The sequence below is a fragment of the Benincasa hispida genome, chromosome 12, assembly GCF_009727055.1.
Source record: "Benincasa hispida cultivar B227 chromosome 12, ASM972705v1, whole genome shotgun sequence".
Classification (NCBI taxonomy): domain Eukaryota; kingdom Viridiplantae; phylum Streptophyta; class Magnoliopsida; order Cucurbitales; family Cucurbitaceae; genus Benincasa; species Benincasa hispida.
Genome location: NC_052360.1, coordinates 15,206,447 through 15,229,012, shown reverse-complemented (window position 1 = coordinate 15,229,012; position 22,566 = coordinate 15,206,447). Strand labels below are relative to the sequence as shown.

The window sequence follows — 22,566 nt, the reverse complement described above, 5'->3', positions numbered from 1 at the left end:
AGTAGTGTTTATAAACTTAGGTCTCATTTGATAATCATTTTGTTTTTTAAAATCAAGACTATAGACATTACTTCCACCTCAAAATTTCTTTATTTGTTATCCATTTTTACTAATAGTTTAGAAAATCAAGCTAAAATATGAAAATTTAAAAAAAATAACTTTTATTTTATTTTTTTTGAAATATGACTAAAATTTCAACCATGATTTAATTTTGGAAAACAAAAAACAAGAAAACAGAATGGTGGGGAAATGAGTCGGGCCAGATAGCAAAAACTCCATATTTCTATTCTTCTCCTCATATTCTCAAGAAGCGTGTCCAGAAGAAATTTTCTGTACTCAAAAACTTTAAAGCCTTCAAAGAACTGTGGAAGTGAAGTCCACAACACAAAACCCATTGCTCTCATAAATTCAAGCTAAACGAAGAATGAAATTTAGGGCTCCGCAGAGGATTTTCATAGTGCCTTCAACAACCAGCCACCTGAATTCTGTTCGTAATCACAGTCGAAGCTTCACTTCCGTTTTCAAAAGGATTCAAACGTCCCTACAAGCTCGAGCTTCTGTCGGCGGTGGAAATGGCAGTTCTTCTCAAGGTAATTGTTGTAACTAATGTAGTTCCAGATTATATGATCGATTGTATTTTGTTTAATTTGACTTTAGATTAAGCATTCGAAGAGTTTGTGCAGGCGATTCCTATTTGGTGCCTGGTGCGACAGTGGCTACCTTACTAATGCTCGGTGCACTTCATGCTCGTCGGCTATATGATGATAAGAAGGTATCTATAATCCATAAGATAGGACGAATACTGTTAGTGTTAGTCTTTAGAACGATTTATTCATTCAGGAAAGAAATTGGTGGAGTTCTTATGTGGTTCTCCTTCTTAGTTTATGATATTAGTTTGTTTCTTTTCATGTGTTTTGTAAAACAATTACCTATCTCCTGATATTGATTTTCTGCTGGGTGACTTCGTTTATTGTTGAACTATTTATTGGTCTCAGGAGCAAGATAGCTAGGATGAGTTAAGTTTCTTTTTTGGAAGAACCAATTTGTGTCTTGTAATATATGGAGATTGATTGTTTTACAGTTTCAGAAGTGAATCTCTGTATCTTTGTTCAGGTTGAAGAGGCACGGGAGAGAGGCATAGAGCCCGAGTTCAAGTCGGATATTAAAGTACAAGATTTAGACAGAGATAAAAGATGTTGAAGATTTCATTTTTTTTGGGTGAAATTTTGTTGGTAGCCACGTAGTTCCTCATTTAGTTTGAATTGTCTCCTTCCAATTGCAGGCAACGTTTTTGAGATTGATACCTTTACGTTTAGTTTCAAGATGTTGGGGTCACATAGCTAATGTGGTGAGTAACCTTCCAGTTCTTTAGCTGGAAAATATTGTCATTTTCTGGTTTTCTTTTTTGAGTTTGAAAATATTCCTATGATATGATCAAGGTAGACTTATTTTTCTGGATAATTCTATACCCACTGCAACAGTAATTCGTATTTATCTCATTAGCGTTAAACTTATGGGGATCCCTTACTTTCAAACTCATTTCATCTGTGTAAGGCTTACATTTGGCCCCTTCAATTATCTCATTACTAAAATTACCAGGAAAAAGTTTCCTCCATGTGGATGGAGGGGAAAATAGAGTAAAAACTAAGACGACATACTTTTACCATTTCACCCATATTTGAGTAATATCTGTAAAGAAATCACATTTCTTTGACATTAATGCTATGTTTTTCCTATAAAGAAGTATAAATAGTCTCCATATATATATATATATATATATTTTTTTTTTCTCTCTACTGTTGTAGTGCTGACATTGTATGTGATGTTATGTTGGTTTGGTTTAGGAACTTCCTGTCTGGCTGCGTCCATATGTGCATAGGGCATGGGCTCGAGCATTTCATTCAAGTATATGATTATTCACCATATTACTTTTAGTCCTTTATTTTTATTGAATTGGATTTTTGTTTGTCATGTTCAGTATTTTGGATTTACATGGTGGGTATATATACTTCGACTGAAATGAAAAGGATTAAAGTTATTATCTGTTTTATGTTACAGATTTAGAAGAAGTAGCTCTTCCTCTGGATGAATATGCTTCACTACGTGAGTTCTTTGTGCGCTCCTTAAAGGAGGGTTGCAGGCCCATTGACCCTGATTTACAATGCCTGGTAACTGGTAACCAGCATCTTGAACATTTAAATAATCCTCAAAAAGTTTCATTCTCGAGAACTACATTTGAAATGTATGACCTGCTAATTGTCACTAGGTTAGTCCGGTGGATGGTACAGTTTTAAGATTTGGGGAACTAAAAGGAGCAGGGGCAATGATTGAGCAAGTTAAAGGGTTTTCATATTCAGTCGCTGCTCTTCTTGGTGCTGGCTCTTTACTTCCCATGATGGCGGCAGGGGATAGCAATGAAGAGGGCAATGGACAAGAAAATAGTTCTGCTGATAATCGGAAAAGGTCATGGTGGAAAATTTCGCTGGCTTATCCTAAAGTTCTGGACCCTGTCTCGACATGGTACAGAAATACTGAAGTCCTTTGATACTCATTGGCCGGTCTTTATTGATGTGTTGTCATGGGATGCAAAAAATTATTGCTGCAAAACAAATATGATTTGAGAAAAAGAAACATTTTCTTTGATCAATTTCTTAAGTAGCCTCCCTCCCCCAACATCCCTTCTGGGATTTCAGTTTGCTATGCATTTTATATCTAAAGCTATGAGATGTAATTTGCCAACTCTTATAACATGGTGCCTACTGTTATCTCATATGAAAATGTGAATGTTCAGTTCCTGCTGGGAGCATATGGTCAAATTCCTTTATTGGAAAATGAAAGTAAGGAAGACGAAAACTAATTTGCAAAAAAAAGGGAGGGGAGGGGGGTGAGTGGGAGGAAAAACATTTTATTTATGAACAATATTTTCCAGTTAATGATTGCATTGTAATTGAATTCCTCTTCACTATCCTTTTGTTCTCCTTAGTATTAGTTGACGTAATCTTCTCTGGAAAGTGACGTTCTCCAAGATTCATTATGATGTTTTGCCACATGACAATTAAGTGATTTACATCTTAAATTCTCATTACAGCCCAGTGAAAGGCCTTTTCTACTGTGTAATATACTTGAAGCCTGGAGATTATCATCGAATACACGCACCAGTTGACTGGCAGGTCCTTGTTCGGCGCCACTTTTCTGGTAGTTGTCTTATTGGAAAGTTGTTTACATTTTGAATAACAAATGATGATTCTCAGTTGTGTTGACTTTTGACCTTACTATCTAGACCTGGTTCTCTCCTTCGTTTCTCTTAATGAAAGTTGGTTTTCTCTCAGAAAAGAGAAGGTTTTTATTCATCAACCATCTCGTTTCACTTTCCTACTATAATTTTCAGGTCACCTATTTCCTGTGAATGAGCGCGCTGTTAGAACAATAAAGAACTTATATGTTGAGAATGAAAGGGTACTTGTCCCTTCTCTGTCTCTTTCCTTTCAAGTGGGTGAACATATCTAGAGCTGCTTGGTTTATTTACTAGTCTGTGTAGTAATGCAAATTGCTTTATTTGCTTCAAATATGCAAAACCAAATTCCTAAGGTACCTAATTTCCTCAAGAAAATTGTGTGAATTGTCTAGAAATTTTTAGAAGTTGCGATCCAAAATATGTTTTTCACAGGCATTAGCCCTTTTAGTTATCACTGGCAATGTTGCAGGTTGTGCTTGAAGGGCTATGGCAGGAAGGATTTATGGCAATTGCTGCTATTGGGGCAACAAATATTGGATCTATCGAGGTAACCCTGCTTCCCCTCGGAGCTGATAAGCTATAAACTCTGAACTCTATTATATCGAAACCTGACGAAAATGGTTTGGGAAGCTGAAAAGACATAATGTGAGGAGCAGTTTTCCTTTCTATTGGTTTTCGCTTAGTAAACTATCGTTGTAAGATGATATGTTTGTAGTGGATATGCGACATGGGTGATCAATATCCTTATCTTCAAGGCCGTATGGCAATGCTCATATGAGTTGATGTGCTTAAAGGCATGTTTGGATTGATTAGAGGAAAAAATGTTTTTCAAAAAATTTATTTTTATTTAAACTCTTCAAATAAAAATTGTTTAAAATATACATTTAGAGTGTTTTTCAACCTTTTTCAAAATAACTTATTTTCAAAATTAAACACTTGAAAAGTTAAATCAACTACACCCCAAGTGTCATTGCTTAACTTGAATGTTACAGGTTCTCATTGAGCCAGAGCTACGGACAAACAAACCAAAGAGAAGAAAGTCACTCCATTCAGATCCTCCGGAGGAAAGGGTATATGAACCTGAAGGCGGGGGGATATTGCTGAAAAAGGGGGATGAGGTTATCTATGTTCTATGTCTTCTGATTTTGAAATATTTCTCTAAATTTGCGACATGTTTGAGAATGATTTTAAAATGTTAAAATCTTTATGTTATGTTCAAATCACTCCAAAACTTGCTTTTGATTAAAATTGAAGATATGCTTTAGAGTGATTTTGAATGAAAAATGATTTATTATTGATCTCTCCTAACAAACCAAAGCTTTTGCGTACTGATTTAATTAGTTCTTTGGTTACTTTGGGGTGTGGCAAATGCTTGCAGATGGCGGCTTTCAACATGGGATCAACGGTGGTACTGATCTTCCAAGCTCCTGTTTCTAATGTACACGAAAATGGAGACTCCAAATCAGAATTCAAGTTTTCTATTAAACGTGGAGACAGAATCCGTGCTGGAGAAGCACTGGGAAGGTGGAAATAATTCTTTACAAGACTTGACTGGAAATACTTCTTTGCCTATTTACATTATTTATATACAGTACTCTGATACAATTTTAACGACAAATCTACCAATATGAGTTGCTCCTTTCATTCTCTTAATTCTATTACTCCAATCTTTCTATAAACAATCATTTCTGCACCCTGTGATAATGGTTTGGATATTGATAGGAAAGAGAGACTTAACTTTAAGGACCAACAAATAGTACTTTCACGGCTCTGTGTTCGTATCTTCATAAATACTGAATGCGGGTTATCAACAGTAATCACACATAATTCCTTCAACGATACAAAATGACGAAATACAGTTGTATGACATTGATTTCAAAGAAAAACGATGATGAAATGCATCGCCTTAAGGTCAATAATTGGACCAGAATCGTCAGCTTACACAGATTTGAAATCTCAATGCATTTACATTACCCTATGAATAGCATCATCCTCCATTAGCCGAGAGCCCAAAACTGAAATGGATGCGTCTCTTTCTCTATGCAGCTAAATCAAAACTTTGGTCCTGAAATTTCAAATTTCAGATTTCCCGTTAGTGTTGTTCAGCATAAAGCAACAATGTACTGCAAAAGGATCGAACTCTAACTTGATCCTATCTATAATTTGCTTACAAGTTCTTGTCTTACACTGCCCTACTTTAAACTAGAATTTAGTCCTTTCATTAAACTTATCGAAAGTTATGAATACGAATCATGTAACTTTTACGTGGACAGCTCTCAATTGGCATGTATAGGATAGGGATATCTTAGTCCTAGAGGTTGAAAGAATTATGGAATAATGTACCTACGTCCAACACACAGGAGAATCTTCTTCCCTAAAAAATCCAAAATGATGCTCCTCCTTAAAGAAAAGAGAGAAGTATATGTTTATGGGATAGGAAATAATGCCTACATTAATTACACATGCATCATGTATCTACAGTTTCCAACAACGTTCGACTCAGAAACTAAAAAAGGGCTACAAGGACTAAGATGTCATCAGGAAAAAAAAAATGAGTTCAAGGGAAATAGACCAAGTAAAAAGAATTATACATTTCAGCCTAAAAATAGAGATAAAGAAAAGCGTGTTAAGATTCATCATAAAAGCACAGTTAACACTTGAGATATCATATCACATATCACATATTTCAAATTGAATGCTCTAATCTACTCTCCACAACCACTTTTTAACACTGGCTCTCCCACACCATGTCTTTCCCACACTATGTCTCTCCATCCATTACCAGCCACCTTTTAACATTGCCTTTCCATCACAAGCACAACGCTAATAATAGAAGTACAAGCAGATGATAAACTCATGCAGCAAAGGGGAGAGAGGAGGATATTGCGAGGTTGAAGGAAAGGAGAAATGATCTGTTTGAGTTTTTTAAATAAGAAATGAAACTTTTCAATGAAAAAATGAAAAAAGAGTAATGCTCAAAAGATGCTCGATACAAACTCCTCAAGGGAGTAACTAAAAACAAACAATGCAAAATAATTGCAAAGATTGTTAAGACAAAGTGAAGGCATCCAAGTTTAAATTAACACCTAACAAAGAAAAAATAGCAAGAGACTTGGAGGGAGCACCAAGGAGGCTTTCAGTTTAGCAAATTCACACAATCAAACCAAGAAAGGCATTCTGTAAGTTGAATGACTAAATGCGTCCACTGAAACTTTCAAACCTTCAACATGTGCCAACTCAAATTATGTCTAAAAAACAAATGCAAATTCACAATATCTTGGTCATCCAAATACTAATCAGTTACTCATCCAAATACTAATCAGTTGCCCAAATCACCCTCCCTCTACCTCTATCCAGAGCACTCGTTTATATTTTTTTAGATAAGAAACATTTCATTGAATGAATGAAATAAGGGGAGCCCCAAAGCACCTATAGGTGATAACAATAGAGATTTCCAATTGGAAAGCAAATAAGAAAGACTAAAATGCTTAAAAGGTTGTCTAGTTTTACACCAGTACAGAGTTATTATAGATAGAACCAAATCCACGAAACTATCGAAAACAGAAAAAGAGTCTAAAAAAAAAACGTCTATTGCGTTTGCCCATAAAGTCCAAAAGAAAGCTCGTACAATAGCCAACCAAACAGTTTCCTTTGGTCCAAGAAAAAGTTGTCTCACTACCAGAGATGCAAGAATGTCAAAAATATTATTTGGACAGGCCAACGACCGACCAAAGGCTTCCAAAATAATATCCGGAACACTTGTTTAGGATCACGTTCATTTGCCAGATTTTTGATATTTCCACGAGCAGTTCAAGAAGAGAGCCTAAACAAAAGGAACTATCGAGCTAAGAAAACAAGGAGCTCCTACGCAAGAGCCAAATATTTTGCTTTCCTATACTCTGCATAATCATTCTTTTCTCAATAACCCTAAGAGATAAATTCAGCGCAAAACAAGAAATTCCCTAAACCTTTAAGACAAAAATACGACCAAAACCTCATGTGGGAATTTACAGGTGTATTCAGACCGCAAAATCCTAATAACTAACGCTAGAAGAAATAAATCCTCAATTCCAATTTCCTCCTGTAAAACGAGCTCCAAAAGTCCATAAATCGGGCTAACGAACAATTAAAGAACAAATCCAATTTCATATAACACACCTGGAAGACCATGATTTCTAGTCGTAAACAGATCACAGGAATGATTAAATTAGAAAGAAGTAATAAACTAATAAGAAAAGTAAATTTCATAGGCACACCTACGTCTGTTTGGAGTAAGAAGAAGAAGAAGAAGGTCCACGCTTATTCCGGAGCAGCATGTATCCAAGGGGCAATACGACGCCGATCATCATTATAACAGCCCCAATTATGTATCGGAGTGGACTGGGCGGTTCCACTTCAATGAACGTACTGAACTGCGAAGAACGCAATCAAGTTTCCCGGATCAGAAATTCAGGATTTCCATTGCATAAGAAAACGAAATTTAAACAAAAAGAAGAACCCTAGAATTTGAGAATTCAATTGATTTACTGTTCTACGAGATCTGGATCTTAAAGTTGAAGAAACTTACCGGCATCTGTTGATCGGAGAACGAGAGGATCGCAGAAGGTGGAAGCCGGAGATTTGAGTGGAGGAAGAACGGCAACCGGCTAATTCACTTCATTTCTGATTTCTGTTTTGTGTTCTAATTTTTTAAAATTGAATTTACAAACATTTCTTTTCTTTTTGAAATAAATTTACAAACTATTTAGACAATTTTTCTTTTTATCTATATTTTTAGATATTAGTGAAGTGAATCGAATTTAAAAAGTTATGAAACATAAAAATTAAAAAGCAAAGTGTCATTAACATGAATATAATATACAACCTTTTTTTTAAAAAAAAAACAATATATAAAGGAAAATTTTCATTTAGACTTGTACCGGTGAAGTTTAGTAGTTATATCAGTTTACACTCTTTTTTAGATTTAATTGGAAAATATTGTGCAGGACCTTTAATTTTTTTTAAATTAAACCTCTAATTCGTTATAAGTAAATGGATTTAAAACTTTTATTATAATTATATTTGAAAATATTTAATGCATTCAATTCTTACACGTTATTATGGGTCATTTGGACCAATAAATAAATCTAGGATAAAGTAAAACTATGGGACTTTCCTTATCTTAAACGGACTCAAGATTGGTAGGAAATCGATTTAGGTGAGTTCATTTGAAATGTGAAAAGAGAGAATAGGCTGTAAGGCCCAATAAGCCCATCTCACCTCAGAGGCTGAGGCCAAGATCAACATATTCGGGAATGTGTAGTGCATAACAAAAAATTGACGTCCAAATTGAAAAATAGCAACAAAATAAAACTTTTGATTTATAGCAAAGTGACGTCAACTTGATTCGTGTATTAACACATTTTTTCTAGTCATGCCCTCACGATTGAAGTTGTGTGTGAGATGTTCGTAACATATTTTCTACTAGAGATTCCTTTCTTTTTGGGTCGATTGTTTCATATATTTATAAAGTGATCATATATTGTCACACCCTGCCCTAGACCACCCTCCGAGCCTGGGAGAGGGCATGATTGACAGCAGTTATCAACCCTTTGGTTGACACTTACTGCCTAATAACTCTTGCGGAAATAACTCTGATACCAATGTACAAATTTAACAACCAACTGATTAAGTAGGCCCATTTTATATTACAACAATGTAACATTTATACAACTGAAAGACTTAACAACAAAGTTACAACAACAACTGTAAAACCCTCCGGAAGTGTAACTGTGGCATGTGGCAGGCCTTGACCATAGCAGCATCCTGGAACTCCCCACCTTTCCGCTACCTGGGGGGGGGGATATAAGAAAACATTTTGAAGAGTGTGAGCTACTAAGACCAGTGAGTGGTATATTTTTTTTATAAACGAAACCTTGACTTATCAAAAATAAACTTTTGGGGAAAGCAACATGCAGTCAACAACACATTAATACCATTTCAAAGTCATTTCCTCAGCCAAGCCGCTGAATCATTTCCTGTTAACGGTCAACTACTGTCAACCCAACAATACAACAACAATTTTATGGAAACTTTCCCTATACCCCATTTTTCCACCAATGTGCACATCGACCATTTCTTTCCCGCTAGTTATGCTTAGGTAACTTGGCCACATTTTTCCGTCGGTCGTCACTGACTATCATTTCCCGCCGACCATATTTTTCCGCCAAGTACCCTTTTCAAGCATAGTAACCATATCCTGGGTATAATTCTAGTTTCCATCACAATATAACATGCAATATCACGACAATCACAACAGAAATCATGCATCCCTACTCATGCACATTTGACATTACCCTCTACGTACAAGGCTCATATATACATATACATACATAAATCAAAACAACACATAGTAACCACTCACCGTCGGCAAATCCTCCTAACGCAATTTACTTGTAAATATCTCCCATACTCAAACAAAATATGAATCTGTGCAGCACCTCCTTCAAATTCCTTGCCTCCACCACCAACGACAACTTTCCCACTAAATGCTTACTCTCTACTTAGGATTTTTACTACTGAAATTGTTTGGAATGAGTTTAACCTTCATGGCGAGGCCTCCTATTTATAGCCATTCCCAGCCTATTTCCTCACGACAACTCACCATACAAATGGCTCTTCCTTAGGCTGCCCACGCTAACTCTGGCTAGCCGAGCTTTGAGTTGTCTAATTCTGAGTTTGCCAACCAAAATTATCTTAATTTGCATATAATCTCAACCGTACACCACCTACTTAAGTTGATAAAAATCTTCCTGCATGCAATCTCCTTTTGCCACTTCATCTGCTTAATTTCTGTTTTATTTATCCAAATTACTAATGAACACATCCAATTCTCTTCAAATGCGTCCATCTGTCCCAATCTCGCTAGTTTCGCTCTCGTGGCTCTCGCTTTCTCCACTCTCGCTCCTGTCTCTTATACACATCTAGATGTGTATAAGAGACAGCTCCTTGCTTTCTCCAACTTTCTCGCTCAAACCATTGCTCTCTCCCATTCTCTCACTCTTTCCACTCTCGCTCTCTCCCATTCTCTCGCTCAAACTGCTCTCTCCAATCTCGCTCTCTCCCACTTTCTCGCTCTCTCTAATCTCGCTCTCGCTGATCTCGCTCTCAACGATCTTGCTCTCAGTGATCTCGCTAATCTCGCTCTTAGCTACTGCAAGTGTCGTTTACCTCTGTGCAATTATTACACGATCGCCTACCTCATCGTGTCGCGCTGCTCATCTATTAGACAATTGTCTACCCAGTGCCTTGCACACAACATTTCACTTTCTCTGCTCTTGCTCATGCATACCCAACGCATGAGCAAATCTTGGCAATGCCTTTTGCCAAAACTTCGGCCAATCATGCGTTCATCCCTACGAACGCAGGTCGTCTTTCTTCTCATCTTATGCGTTAATGTCTCTTAATGCATGGTTCATTTTTTACTTTACACTTAGGCAAATTTCACTACAATTTCATCAATTAAAACTCAACTTAAATTACTCAAGGAAAATCTACTAAACACTTAGAAATTTCCTTCCCTTTAATATAGGATTTAACTTTCACTTAGTTAATTCCTTTTAACACCTGCTTAAGTAGGAAAAATGGAAATCCAGGTTTCACATTTACTTCCCCCTTAAGAAAATTTCGTCCTCGAAATTTACTCGAACTAACTCTGGTTTAAGGTTTCACAACAACCACTGTTGTAACCTCTTATAGTCTTGTCTATTATCACGCTTCTACTGCGCTACTCTGATATCAATTCCTTAATTTGTCCAACGATACCTCACCTAGCCATCTCTAAGCTAGATGTTGAACCCAATTATCTACAACATAAACATTTCTATCTCAAATACTAAATGAGAATAACTTAAATTCACACTTACCTTCCTCGGTAGGTCTTTAGGTAGCGTTGTGAGTTCCAGCTCCAGTTGCCTGCTAGGTCATGCCACTTCCGCCATTCCTCTTAGTCTCACTTTGACTAACTCTAATTTTGGCTTCAATGTGCTTGGTCCTAGCATGGAACACAGGATTGTTCGCAAGAGCCCCAACATTAATTTTATCGCACCAGATGATAGGTTTGTGGGGAGGTGACTGCTAAATTTCAACTAGGAGTTGTTGAAGCCAAATAATTTCTAAGATGTGTGAGCAAGTGCACGATACTTAGACTCCATGCTGGACCATGCGATTGCTGTCTGTTTTTTTGAGGACCACGACACAAGATTGTTGCTCATAAAAAAAAAAAAAAAAAAAATAAGCAGCCACAGATTTCCTATCATCGATATGAATGTATACTAAGTCTCCTGTATACTAGGTTTCCTTTGGAGAGTCTTTAAGCTTTGGTTAATTTAGTTAGGCCCTATTCTTAAGGTGTTAATACAACATTTATACCCTTGTATAGTTCTTTGTAAACACACACTTGATAAATACATCTTTCACATGGTATCAGAGTCTTGTTAGCTAGTTTCTTCCTCTTGTTCTCTGTCATTGTTGGCGTCTGGTCATCAGCCAACCACCCAGAACCCCTCTCCGACGTAAAGAAGAACCACCTAGATCCTCTGTCCAAAGCCACTATGAAAAACTCAATCCTCGATCCCCACTGTGAAAAACTCGATCCTCGATCTTATAGCCTCTGTGAAATACTCGATCCTCAACCCCTACTGTGCAGAACTCGACCTCTTGATCCTCAGTTCAAAACTCAATTGAACTCGATCCTCGATTGTCGGTCTAGAACTCGACCCCCGATCCTTGGTCTAGAACTTGATCCTCGATCAAACTCGATCCACGACTCCCAGTCCAGAACTCGATCCTCGATCAAACTCGATCCTTGATCCCTTCAGCCAAGCGGATGAACTCTATCCTCGATTCCTCAGAATTTGATCCTTGATCCCTTCAGCCAAGCCACCAAGCCGCCAAGCCTCCCTTGTTGTCCTTAGTTTTCTTCTCCTTCCAAGCTGCCAAGCCATATGGAAAAGGATCATGGATTTCACCCCATTAGTACTATTCTTGATGGGACAAATTACATTACTTGGGCCTATCAAATGAAGAGTTTTCTAATCGGGCGTAAATTATGGCGAATCATCACTGGTGATATTCCCCAGCCAGTTAGGATATCCACTGAGGAAGATGCTAGATTTATTGAACAGTTAGAGGATTAGGACAATAAAAACCATCAAAGCATCACTTGGATCGGAAATACATCTATACCGGCCATTCCGTTCAGCTGATGTATTTGATGATGTCAAAAGTTTGTGGGATTTCCTATCTATCTGATTTCAATCCGTTGGCTTAGCTCACTACTATCAATTGCACAACACTCTGAGTAATCTTACTCAGGAGATGGGCCAATCAGTTAATGACTACTTGGCTACCCTTCAGCCAGTCTGGACACAATTGGATCAAGCTAAAATTAGTCCTGATCACCTTTACCTTATTAAGGTTCTTATGGGACTTCGTCTAGAATATGAGTTGATTCGTGCTGCTTTGCTCCACCGTAGCCCCTTTCCGTCTCTAGATGCAGCAATTCAGGAAATCCGATTTGAAAAAAAAGCATCTTGGCATCACTTCTTTCCGGCAATCGGAGGTTGTACTTGTCAGCACTCATATGCCTAGTACTTCTAGAGCTCTTTTTTTTTTTTTTTTTTTTTTTTTTTGTAAAAACTGTAAGCTCACTGGGCATAGGTTTTTTGATTCTCCAAAAGTCGAGTGCAGCTATTGTCACAAAAGAGGTCATATTCTGGACAACTGTTCTATAAGACCACCGCGACCACTAGGACATTCCTCTAAGTCTCGATCTTTTACACCTAATCCTGGCTCTGCCTCTACTGCTACCTCTTATGTTGCCTCTGAACCTTCCCTGTCTACTTTTCAAATGAATGACTTACAAAACTTTCTTAAACAGATGATTTCATCCAATTCCTCCACGCTTGTGGTCTTCTCAGGTAATAGATGGCTTCTTAATTCCGTTTATTACAACCATATGACATCTGGTTTTTCTCTTTTGTCTACACCTACTCCTACAAAATCTCTTCCTCCCATTTATGCTGCTGATGGTAATTGCATGACCATATCCCATGTTGGCTCTGCTGACACTTCCCTGTTACAGCTTTCCAATACTTATTGTTTTATTCATTGATGATTACTCTTGGTTTACCTGGATATATTTCCTTAAACACCACTTTTCCTTATCTCAAATATATATTGATTTTGCTAACATAGTTCACATAGTTTTCTCGCCCAATCAAAGTTCTATGTACAGATAACACCTTGGAATATAAGGACTCCAGGTTCCTTTTCTTTCTCACCCAACAAAGCACTCTTGCTAACATAGTCCACACATCCTAGACTCCGTCTAGGCCCAAATTATGTCTACCTTCTATCCTATAAAGTTTTAGCGTTCTCACCTCTATATACACAATCAATTGTCTTCCTTCATCTGTTCTTCAAAATGCTTATCCATTTGAACGCTAATACGGTACTTCTCATGATTACTCTAACCTCAAGGTTTTTGGTTGTGCATGTTTTGTACTTCTTTACCCTCATTAACATACCAAATTAGAACCATTTGCTCGTCTCTGTTGCTTTATTGGCTATGAAACTGAACACAAACGTTTCTGTTGTTGGGAACCTCTCTCTAACAAATTGCGCATCTCCCACCATGTCACTTTTTGGGAGCACACTATGTTCTCTATTCTCTCAACCTTTCGTGATTCTTTCTTGAGTCTTCTTCCCTATAATTCTAATGATTCATTTGATTTTTTCCCATTCTTTTGCATCTTTCGATGATTTTGAGCTTGAACAACTATGCTTGTCTCTGTTGACCTTGATCAGCCGTCTGTCCCACCTGTGAAATTTGAACCTATTAATGACCCTGCCTCTTCTGTTCGACGCTCCACTAGGGTAAGGGCACCTTCTACTCACCTTCGAGATTTTCACTATTTTTCTACTATCAGTTCCTTGGTTGAACATATCTTCTTTCGTGAGGCAAATACTAATACTCTATGGCAGCAAGTTATGAAAGAAGAACTCCAGGCTCTCGATAAAATGCACACATGGGACTATGTTGAATTACCCCCCGGAAAGAAACCCATTGGTTGCAAGTGGGTCTACAAGATCAAGACTCACTTTGATGGCTCTGTTGAGTATTATAAAGCTTGATTGGTAGCAAAAGGATATTCTCAAGAGTATGGGATCGATTACGAAGAGACTTTCGCACCTATGGCACGAATGACATTGGTGTCTCTTAGCAGTTGCTGTGACTAAACAGTGGCCACTTTTTGAAATGGATTTCAAGAACGCCTTCCTTAATGGGGCCTTATTTGAGGAAGTATACATGTAACCGCCCCCAAGTTTCTCTTATCCATCCCAGAAAGTATGCCTCCTCCAACGAGCATTGTATGGTTTGAAACAAGCCCCTCAAGCTTGGTTTTCAACTTTTAGTTCAACTATCATTCAACTTGGATATACGTCCAGTTCTCGTGACACGACATTATTTACGCGGCAGACAACTCATGGTATTGTTCTTCTTCTCCTGTATGTTGATGATATAATTATTACTGGGGATGATCCTCAAGCTATCTCTGATTTACAACGCTATCTTGGCGAACACTTTGAGATGAAGGACTTGGGTTCACCCAGTTACTTTCTTGGCCTTGAAGTATCATTGAGCTCTGCCAGTTATTCGTTGTCTCAAGTAAGTATGCCTTAAATCTTTTGGTGTGCTCTGGTATTACTGACTCTACTACAGCTCCAACACCACTTGATCCCAATGTTCGCTTGACTCTGTTTGATGGAATTCCACTTGAGGATGCTAGTCTCTATCGTCAGCTTGTCGGCAGTCTTATTTATTTGACAATTACCTGTCCTGACACTGCATATGTTGTTCACATTGTTAGTCAATTCATGGTTGCCCCTCAGACCATTCATTTTACTGTTGTTCTTTGTATCCTCTGTTATGTCAAAGGTACTTTGGGGCATGGACTTCAATTTTCTTCCCAGTCTTCCTTGATTTTATCAGGCTATTTTGATGCTGATTGGGCTGGTGATCCTACTGACCGGCGTTCTACCTCCGATTATTATTTCTACCTTGGTGATTCTCTCATTTCTTGGTGCAGTAAGAAATAGAGCGTTATTTCCCGTTCTACTATAGAGTTCGAATATCATGCTCTGGCTGATGCTATGTCAGAACTCTTGTGGCTTCGTTGGCTTCTTGCTGATATAGGAGTCCTTCAATTGTCTGCAACTATACTTCACTATGACGATCATAGTGTCATTCAGATTGCTCACAATGATGTCTTTCATGGATGCACCAAGTATATTGAGAATGATTGTCACTTTGTTCATCATCATCTCTTGAGTGAAACTCTGATGTTACGCTCTATTTCCACCGTTGAGCAACCCGCCGATATTCTCACCAAAGCTTTGGCTCCTGGTCGTTTTTTCCAACTACTTAACAAACTCAAGTTGATTCCTACCTTACCAACTTGAGTTTGAAGGAGGGTGTGAATGTATACTAAGTCTCCTGTATACTAGGTATCCTTTGGAGAGTCTTTAGGCTTTGGTTAATTTAGTTAGGCTATATTCTTAGGGTGTTAATACGGTATTTATACCCTTGTAGTTCCTTGTAAACACACACTTGATAGGCTCTATTCTTAGGGTGTTAATACGGTATTTATACCCTTGTAGTTCCTTGTAAACACACACTTGAAAAATACATCTTTCATAATCAATGTTCGATGCCCAGTTAGCATAAAAAAAGGCTAATATATTAAGACAGGGGTTGTTTTGAAAGAGTAATCCATAATTCTTATGCCATTGACATACTGAAGTACACGTTTGGTTGCTTGCCAATGAACGTCGGTTGAAGCTTTTAAAAATTGACTCAGATTATTCACAATGCAAGCAATATCCGACCTCATATGAGTTAAATACTAACGTGCCCGATTGTGCTTCGATACAGATATGGACAATAAGAGGGACACCATCAGACACAAAGACGTTTACCCAGTGAGCAAGGTGAGGTTACTGGTTTTAAATCAGTGAAACCTATCCTCTGAAGCAAATAATCAACATACTTAGATTAATTCAATATAAACCCATGCCCCAAATAGTGGACCTAAATACCCAAAAAATAACTCAAATTGCCCAAATCCTTGAGTGTAAACATATTGCCCAGAGTCTTGATCAACCGAGATATTAGACAACTATTATTACCAGTAACAATCACATCATCAATATATACCAGAAGAAGGATGACCGAGTCACTATAATTAAATATGTTTAGGGAAGTGCCAGCCTTTGAGTTTTAAAACCCCCAACCAATCAATGTATTACTCAACGTGTCATTCTAGGCACATGGAGCCTGCTTTATCCATATATTGCCTTGTCTAACTAGCATACATAATCAGGAAAATCAATGTGGACATACCCAGGTGGTTGTTGTATATGAAGGAACTCTTATACAAGAGTACCTCTGATCGGAAGCGGATCTTTCCAAATATATTGTGATAGAATTACCATATTTACGTTCAAACATACAAATATGCATCAAACTATAAACTACCGGTATGCTTTAAGATTAAATAACAAGAGAACAAGAAAACTTACCAGTTGAAGAAATTTTTTCCTCGGAAAATCTCGCTCTCTCCAAAGGAACAGGTGCTCTCGCTCTCGCTAGAATGTCAAGCTATCGTTCACCAACACTCGATCGTTTACCACGAATGGTCTTCACACGAACAAAAGCAAATGGGGACGACACCACCACTTGGAACCCTTAGTATTCTCGGTGCGAGAATCCAAAGAATGGGCTCTGTTGGGATTTGGTAAAGGGGAGGAGGAAATGAGGATCGTATACATCGATCAAGTAGGTGGGAGAAGGCTGCTTCTATCGTATAGACAATATGCTTGATCGTTTAGAACAAATACATGATCATGTAGTAAAAAGGCAGTGATCGTCTATATGATCGTTTAGTAAATGCTCAACGCTAGACGATCGTTTAGTAAAACGTAGGCGATCGTTTAGAAGATGTGTGCGTGTGTAAGCGAGTAGTAAGTTCGAGCTATCGTATAGTCTCTCAATTTACTAAGCGATAGGCAGCAAACACTTCGTGAGCAAATCACCGTGATATCTTGCAAAATGAAAACGATTTTTATTTTATTCTTCAGTTACGAAAACTGATTGGAACTTCCCACTAACGCATGGTTACGAAGAAAACGATGTGCACAATTATCCCATAATTGTCAAATTAAAATAATAAATATAATCATATTATATTCAGTAACCTATAGTTTAATATCACATATCAACCATAGTGTTTTCTCCTCCACTAGATATAAATCATATTCATATCTAATTTCCTCCAATTAATGTATCTCATACATAAAGTCCATCATATCAAATATAATTAACCAGTTCAATCATATCATATATAATCGAACTCCCTCTTGTCAATTTGAACATTTCAAACTGACCCAAAAACTGATTCTCAACTTGAATCCATTGAGCTACCAAGGGGACCTTATGGATCTATAGCTCGAAGCTCCAACGGTACATGAATAGCTAACTAAACTCTTTAGCCATGAGATCCACCATCCGTTAATTGCCAGGCATTTCACTAAAGATCGACAATTGAACTCTCTTTACCAAAAATATATTTATGTATCCATCGGATATAACCAATCAACAGTACAATAACCCTTCACAGATGCTCATAAGTACAACTGGGCCGATTTATCGTTTTGCCCCTATAGTTACATCTAACTCCTTAAGTACCACTGATCCCTCTAATGAACAATACAACATAGTCATACTATGTGTGGACACCTCTTGGGCCATGAGAAGGTGTGTAGCACTGATGACGAAAATTGGTTGAACGTAATTATGTGATACATGTCTTAAGCTATGCGTTGATACTCATGCGTCGGTGGTCATGCGTTGGAATGAAACTATGCGTTTACGAATGTATGCGATGACCATATGTTCTCATCACAAGTTTTCTTGTGCTCACGCCAAGTATAATGCGAATGCAAGTTTCTCGGTGATCTGAAGTCGAACTCAGGGACTTGTAACTAAATGCTATGCAGTGATGTGGATGCGAAAGATGAATAAAAGAATGATGGGGGGTTTTAAGCTAATAACTTCTCCTATTCCTAACTAACAGACAAAGCATTGGAAGTATGAATGAGAGGTAGAGACACGAAAACTGTTGATGCATAGTAAATGTATGGAAAAAAGATAAAATATGAGGATGTCTTCATTGCAACCCTAAGCTTGATTGCAAGGGCAACCTCAACCAATGCAAACTATGCGATCATGCTACACACACTTGTGCCTAATTCTAGGATGCATGCGATGTATATGCAATAGTGTCAAGAAGCCTATGCCTAAGCCTCCATAACCCGCTGCTCTCACACATAAGTGTGATGACCACATACCACCATTTTCTACTTCTGGACATATGCAATATCCTATCTGTAGGGTGCATATGCTGTGTAATAGCAAACAGAGCTTATTCCTAAGTTCTCCATTCTTGCTTATGCGTTCCAGTCCGCTCTCTCGAGTCTTAGATTTGGTTTTCAGACCACTCTCTCAAGTATGACTAAATGATGAATGATGCGCTCATAAGACAAGGTAACCGCATAAACTTGGCTGACGTAAGATTATTCCTATCTCTAGTGAATACTTGCTTACATTGCTTAATGCGACTAACCACTTACCTTCCCGGGCAATTAGTTGTTGCTGACTTTACTCATAGACAAGCATTGCGTCTGCCTATAGACAGACGTTGCTACAGCCTCACACTAAGCAAATAAGGTTTTCTCACACACTCATGCAATGCACACCTCCCGGTGGTTTGCTACATGTTTTATATTCCTATGCCGCATGATTAAGTATGCGATACTCTAGCAATCTCACTAAGTGATGCAATGAAAGTTAAGAATGCTAAGTAAAGAAAGATGGAGATGGAATCGAAGGAAACATAGAAATGCATTGAACACACAATGTATTAATTTCTGAATCCAAAATGTAATACAATACAATATCAGAAAAGAAGAGAGATGGAAAAGGCTAGCTAGAAACAATGTCTTACTTCCAGCAGATGTGTGTCAAGGCTGTCGATGGTGCCACGGAAGGGTGGTGAAGCTGAATTTATCGAGATCTAACTCCGGCGAAGGCTCCGATCGTCACTCGGAATGGAGGAAGGAGATGAAGAACTCTCGAGCTTTCTTTTCACGCGTTAGTCTGGATCACAAGGATTCGCCCGAAGGCCAAAACTTGGATGGAAACCTTGGATGATCTGAAGTTGTGCTCAGTGGCTTCTATTTATAGAGCTTGATCACCGACAACATTAATGGACCTGCTCAGATTTTGATATTCGCGGCGTGATGGTCCTTTTCTGAATCTCTGCTGCTAACGGCTTGGCAGGTGAAATGTCAACATCATCTTTTGATTTTTTTGAGATATACGTTGATGCTTCCATTCCACCAACCTTGCGTTCATCCATCTATTATGGTTACCATCATGTAGCCGCAATCTTGCAATGATTGCATTCACTTGATTACTGCAACTACTATGCGATGACCACATTTGCTCGACGACCACAATTGCCATGCGATGGACACATTCACCCGACAACCGCAACACCCATACGACTGTCGTACGCGATCACCACATGCAATTAATGGATGCAATATTCATGCGTCAAGCATATGAGATCGTGCATGCGATCGTCTCCGCGATAGCTCGGCTTCCGCATATGCGTCCGATTCCTGCGTTAGCTACAAAGATAGACAATTGAACGCATAATAACGCATAATAATGGGTTAGCTGAGATTCTTGATGCTGAACGACGCAAACTCATTTTCTCATGAATTCCTAACATAATTGCCATATATTCTGCTTAACAGCCCTCATAATTCTAAATAAAAGGCCTAAGATGACGTGCATTTCTGCATGTCATCACACCCCCAAACTTAGAATCATGCTTGTCCTCAAGCATGCGTTATACTCAAGAAATTCTTAACTTACCTTCTTGCTTTCCCTTGCGATGACCAGCTTCTCAGAATATAATTTACTCATTCCCATAACCATGGCCGCAACGCTCTCCTCCACTTTGGCTGCTTCTTCAAAAAGATCTTTTCTAAGTTTAAATCCGGTAAGCCTTTGCTCAAAAACTTTTTATTCATTCACTGCAACTTTGTGTTTAGCTTTTGAGAATGCGTTCGTTCAAAACACTTCAAAACTTTGCGATTACTTATTTGAATACGGTGTTGAACCTAGTTACGCTCTTCGTTTTTGCTTACCCCCATGTGTGTCATGCAGGCATCCAACTTTGGTTGCATTCCATATTCAACTCAACTCTTGTCTTGCTTGATTTAGCTTGCGCCGGACAGAGGAGTTGCACTTATGCGTTGATCTTGGCGACTTACCTTCGTTTTGGTTTGCCCTCACGTGTGTCATGCAGACATCCAACTACGGGTAAGTGCCTTTCACAACTTAAACTTTATCAATATGGGTTTCCCCATTGCGTTGACAGTGGAGTTTTTATTCTCAAAATTCTCTCTCTCTCTCTATATATTTTTTTGAAATGATCGCAATGTAATGAACGCAATTCTCCGGGATTGCTGCCACCCCCAAACTTAGAGGTTGGCAGTGCCCTCTTTGTAAATCTAAAAATAAACTCAACAGGAATGCAGTAATAAATGTTTGAGTGAAGGTTTGGACAAAATAAAACTTAAGACTTTCAAAAATTGAAGAAGCTATTAAAAGTATAGTGAGCCTTGCGATGCTTAGTAAGCGGATGTGGTGAATTATACGTACCATCATAGATGCATCGCAAAGGAACGCAATTGGACAAGGAGAATTTCAAAAGGATAATGCATAAAGGGTAACAAGAAAGGACCTTAGGCGGAATAACGCATGAGAAAAGCAAGGTAAAGATAGAGTAGAAGACGTCCCTAGAAAAATTGGAGTGTTGTCACTGCAAGGAGTCTCCCATGTAGGAGATTTTTCTCAACTGCTTGGGTCAAGAAGCTCGTCCTGACCATTGGAACTTTCGGCAATTGGTGGGCGCATGCGACCGTCATGCACCTAGAACTACCTTCAATTCATGCGACTGATTGCCCTCCTACCTCAGGGTCAATATTGGCTTTCGGCGCATCACCTACATTTCAATATTGGTTGCAGCTTGGTCGCACAAACTACAATACTCCCAATGTAAAAAGGTTGCCTGTAGAGACACAAAACTCAACAAACAATTAGCTGCCAAGTCTGCGGCAACGACACCAAAAACTTGGTGACGAAAATTGGTTGAAAGGACCACCCTCAAAGGCAGAAGTTCCCAACTTACTAAGGATTGAGGTTATGTTACCTATGGTCATCCTAGTGAAGTGAAGTCTCTGTCATGAACGACGTTATATAACGAGACATTAACACTTCGTGGTCAAGTCTTATACAAACTCTTTGTATAGGATGCCCTTGCTCGAACGTCCCCACATGAATGATCAGGATTAGACCATCTGTAGCAAGTCACAACACTTGTAACTATTCCACAAAGTGGGTGATGCGTTATTTTATGAGGTGGAATTATGGATGAAATGTGGTGATGGAAATGCATTGAGCACTCAAGTTTTCTCAGCGGAATCCAAGTGTAAACCCCACTGAGTTTCCTGGTAAGTCCAGGGTCGAACTCAGGGACTTGGGAAAACAATATGCGGTGGTAATTTCTCAGAAGACTTTGCGGTAACCAAATAAATCAAGTAGTTTTTGGGAATGTTGTTTGTGGTAATAAAAATAAACAAATGCAACATAGTTTCAAAAAGAGTTGATAAAACAGAAGATGCAATGAGTATGCGGTGAACGGGTTGAGAAGGGTTTCAGCTAACACTTCCTAGGATGCGTTCATGCTATGCGATCATGCAACACACATACAATAGTAAACCATCTCTCGATGCGAATGCTACGGCTTCTAATGCTAGAACGCATGCGATATATGCGATGAGTCTATAGGACCTACACATAAGCCTCTATTCTTATTTATGCGATGACAAAATGACACACATACAAAGAAGGCGACCATATAATATCATACCTATCTCTAGGGTGCATGCGATGCAGGTTGACAAACAGAGCTTATCTCTAAATCCCTATCTCTTGTTTATGTAGATCTAATCATGATCTCTCGAGTTTAGATTCTAACCTAGCTCTCTTAAGTCTCAGGTTCTTTCTCTAGACTCTCTCTCGAGTAGCTCTAAAGGGGTGTTGGGCACAGCATAGAACAAGATAATCGCATGCGATGAAGGTCCTAGGTCATGTT

General features: G+C 38.4%; 2 protein-coding genes across 3 annotated transcripts; one reads left to right on the top strand and one right to left on the bottom strand.

Moving 5' to 3' along the window:
* Positions 1 to 246: 246 nt before the first annotated feature.
* On the top strand, positions 247 to 4,914 carry LOC120067722 (phosphatidylserine decarboxylase proenzyme 1, mitochondrial). Its single transcript, XM_039019278.1, has 12 exons — positions 247 to 590; positions 684 to 772; positions 1,114 to 1,167; positions 1,283 to 1,348; positions 1,845 to 1,905; positions 2,059 to 2,168; positions 2,267 to 2,520; positions 3,089 to 3,195; positions 3,389 to 3,456; positions 3,705 to 3,782; positions 4,228 to 4,353; positions 4,614 to 4,914. Exons 1-12 carry the CDS (start codon positions 425 to 427, stop codon positions 4,767 to 4,769), a joined length of 1,335 nt encoding a protein of 444 aa, XP_038875206.1. The 5' UTR covers positions 247 to 424; the 3' UTR covers positions 4,770 to 4,914.
* An 81-nt stretch (positions 4,915 to 4,995) lies between these two features.
* On the bottom strand, positions 4,996 to 7,968 carry LOC120067723. 2 transcript variants are annotated; one of them, XM_039019280.1, is made up of 3 exons: positions 7,803 to 7,968; positions 7,492 to 7,647; positions 4,996 to 5,300 (listed from the first exon to the last, which is right to left on the bottom strand). In XM_039019280.1, exons 1-2 carry the CDS (start codon positions 7,806 to 7,808, stop codon positions 7,492 to 7,494), a joined length of 162 nt encoding a protein of 53 aa, XP_038875208.1. In that variant the 5' UTR covers positions 7,809 to 7,968; the 3' UTR covers positions 4,996 to 5,300. The 2 variants fall into 2 exon arrangements, with proteins under 2 accessions (XP_038875208.1, XP_038875207.1); XM_039019279.1 differs by having other exon boundaries at positions 7,496 to 7,647.
* Positions 7,969 to 22,566: the final 14,598 nt, after the last annotated feature.

Excerpts from the sequence above, each read along its gene's own strand:
- LOC120067722 (XM_039019278.1), top strand. The coding sequence starts at position 425 with ATGAAATTTAGGGCTCCGCAGAGGATTTTCATAGTGCCTTCAACAACC. Across the intron at positions 591-683 it reads AAATGGCAGTTCTTCTCAAG|GCGATTCCTATTTGGTGCCT; the intron begins GTAATTGTTGTA and ends GAGTTTGTGCAG. Across the intron at positions 1,349-1,844 it reads GGGGTCACATAGCTAATGTG|GAACTTCCTGTCTGGCTGCG; the intron begins GTGAGTAACCTT and ends GGTTTGGTTTAG.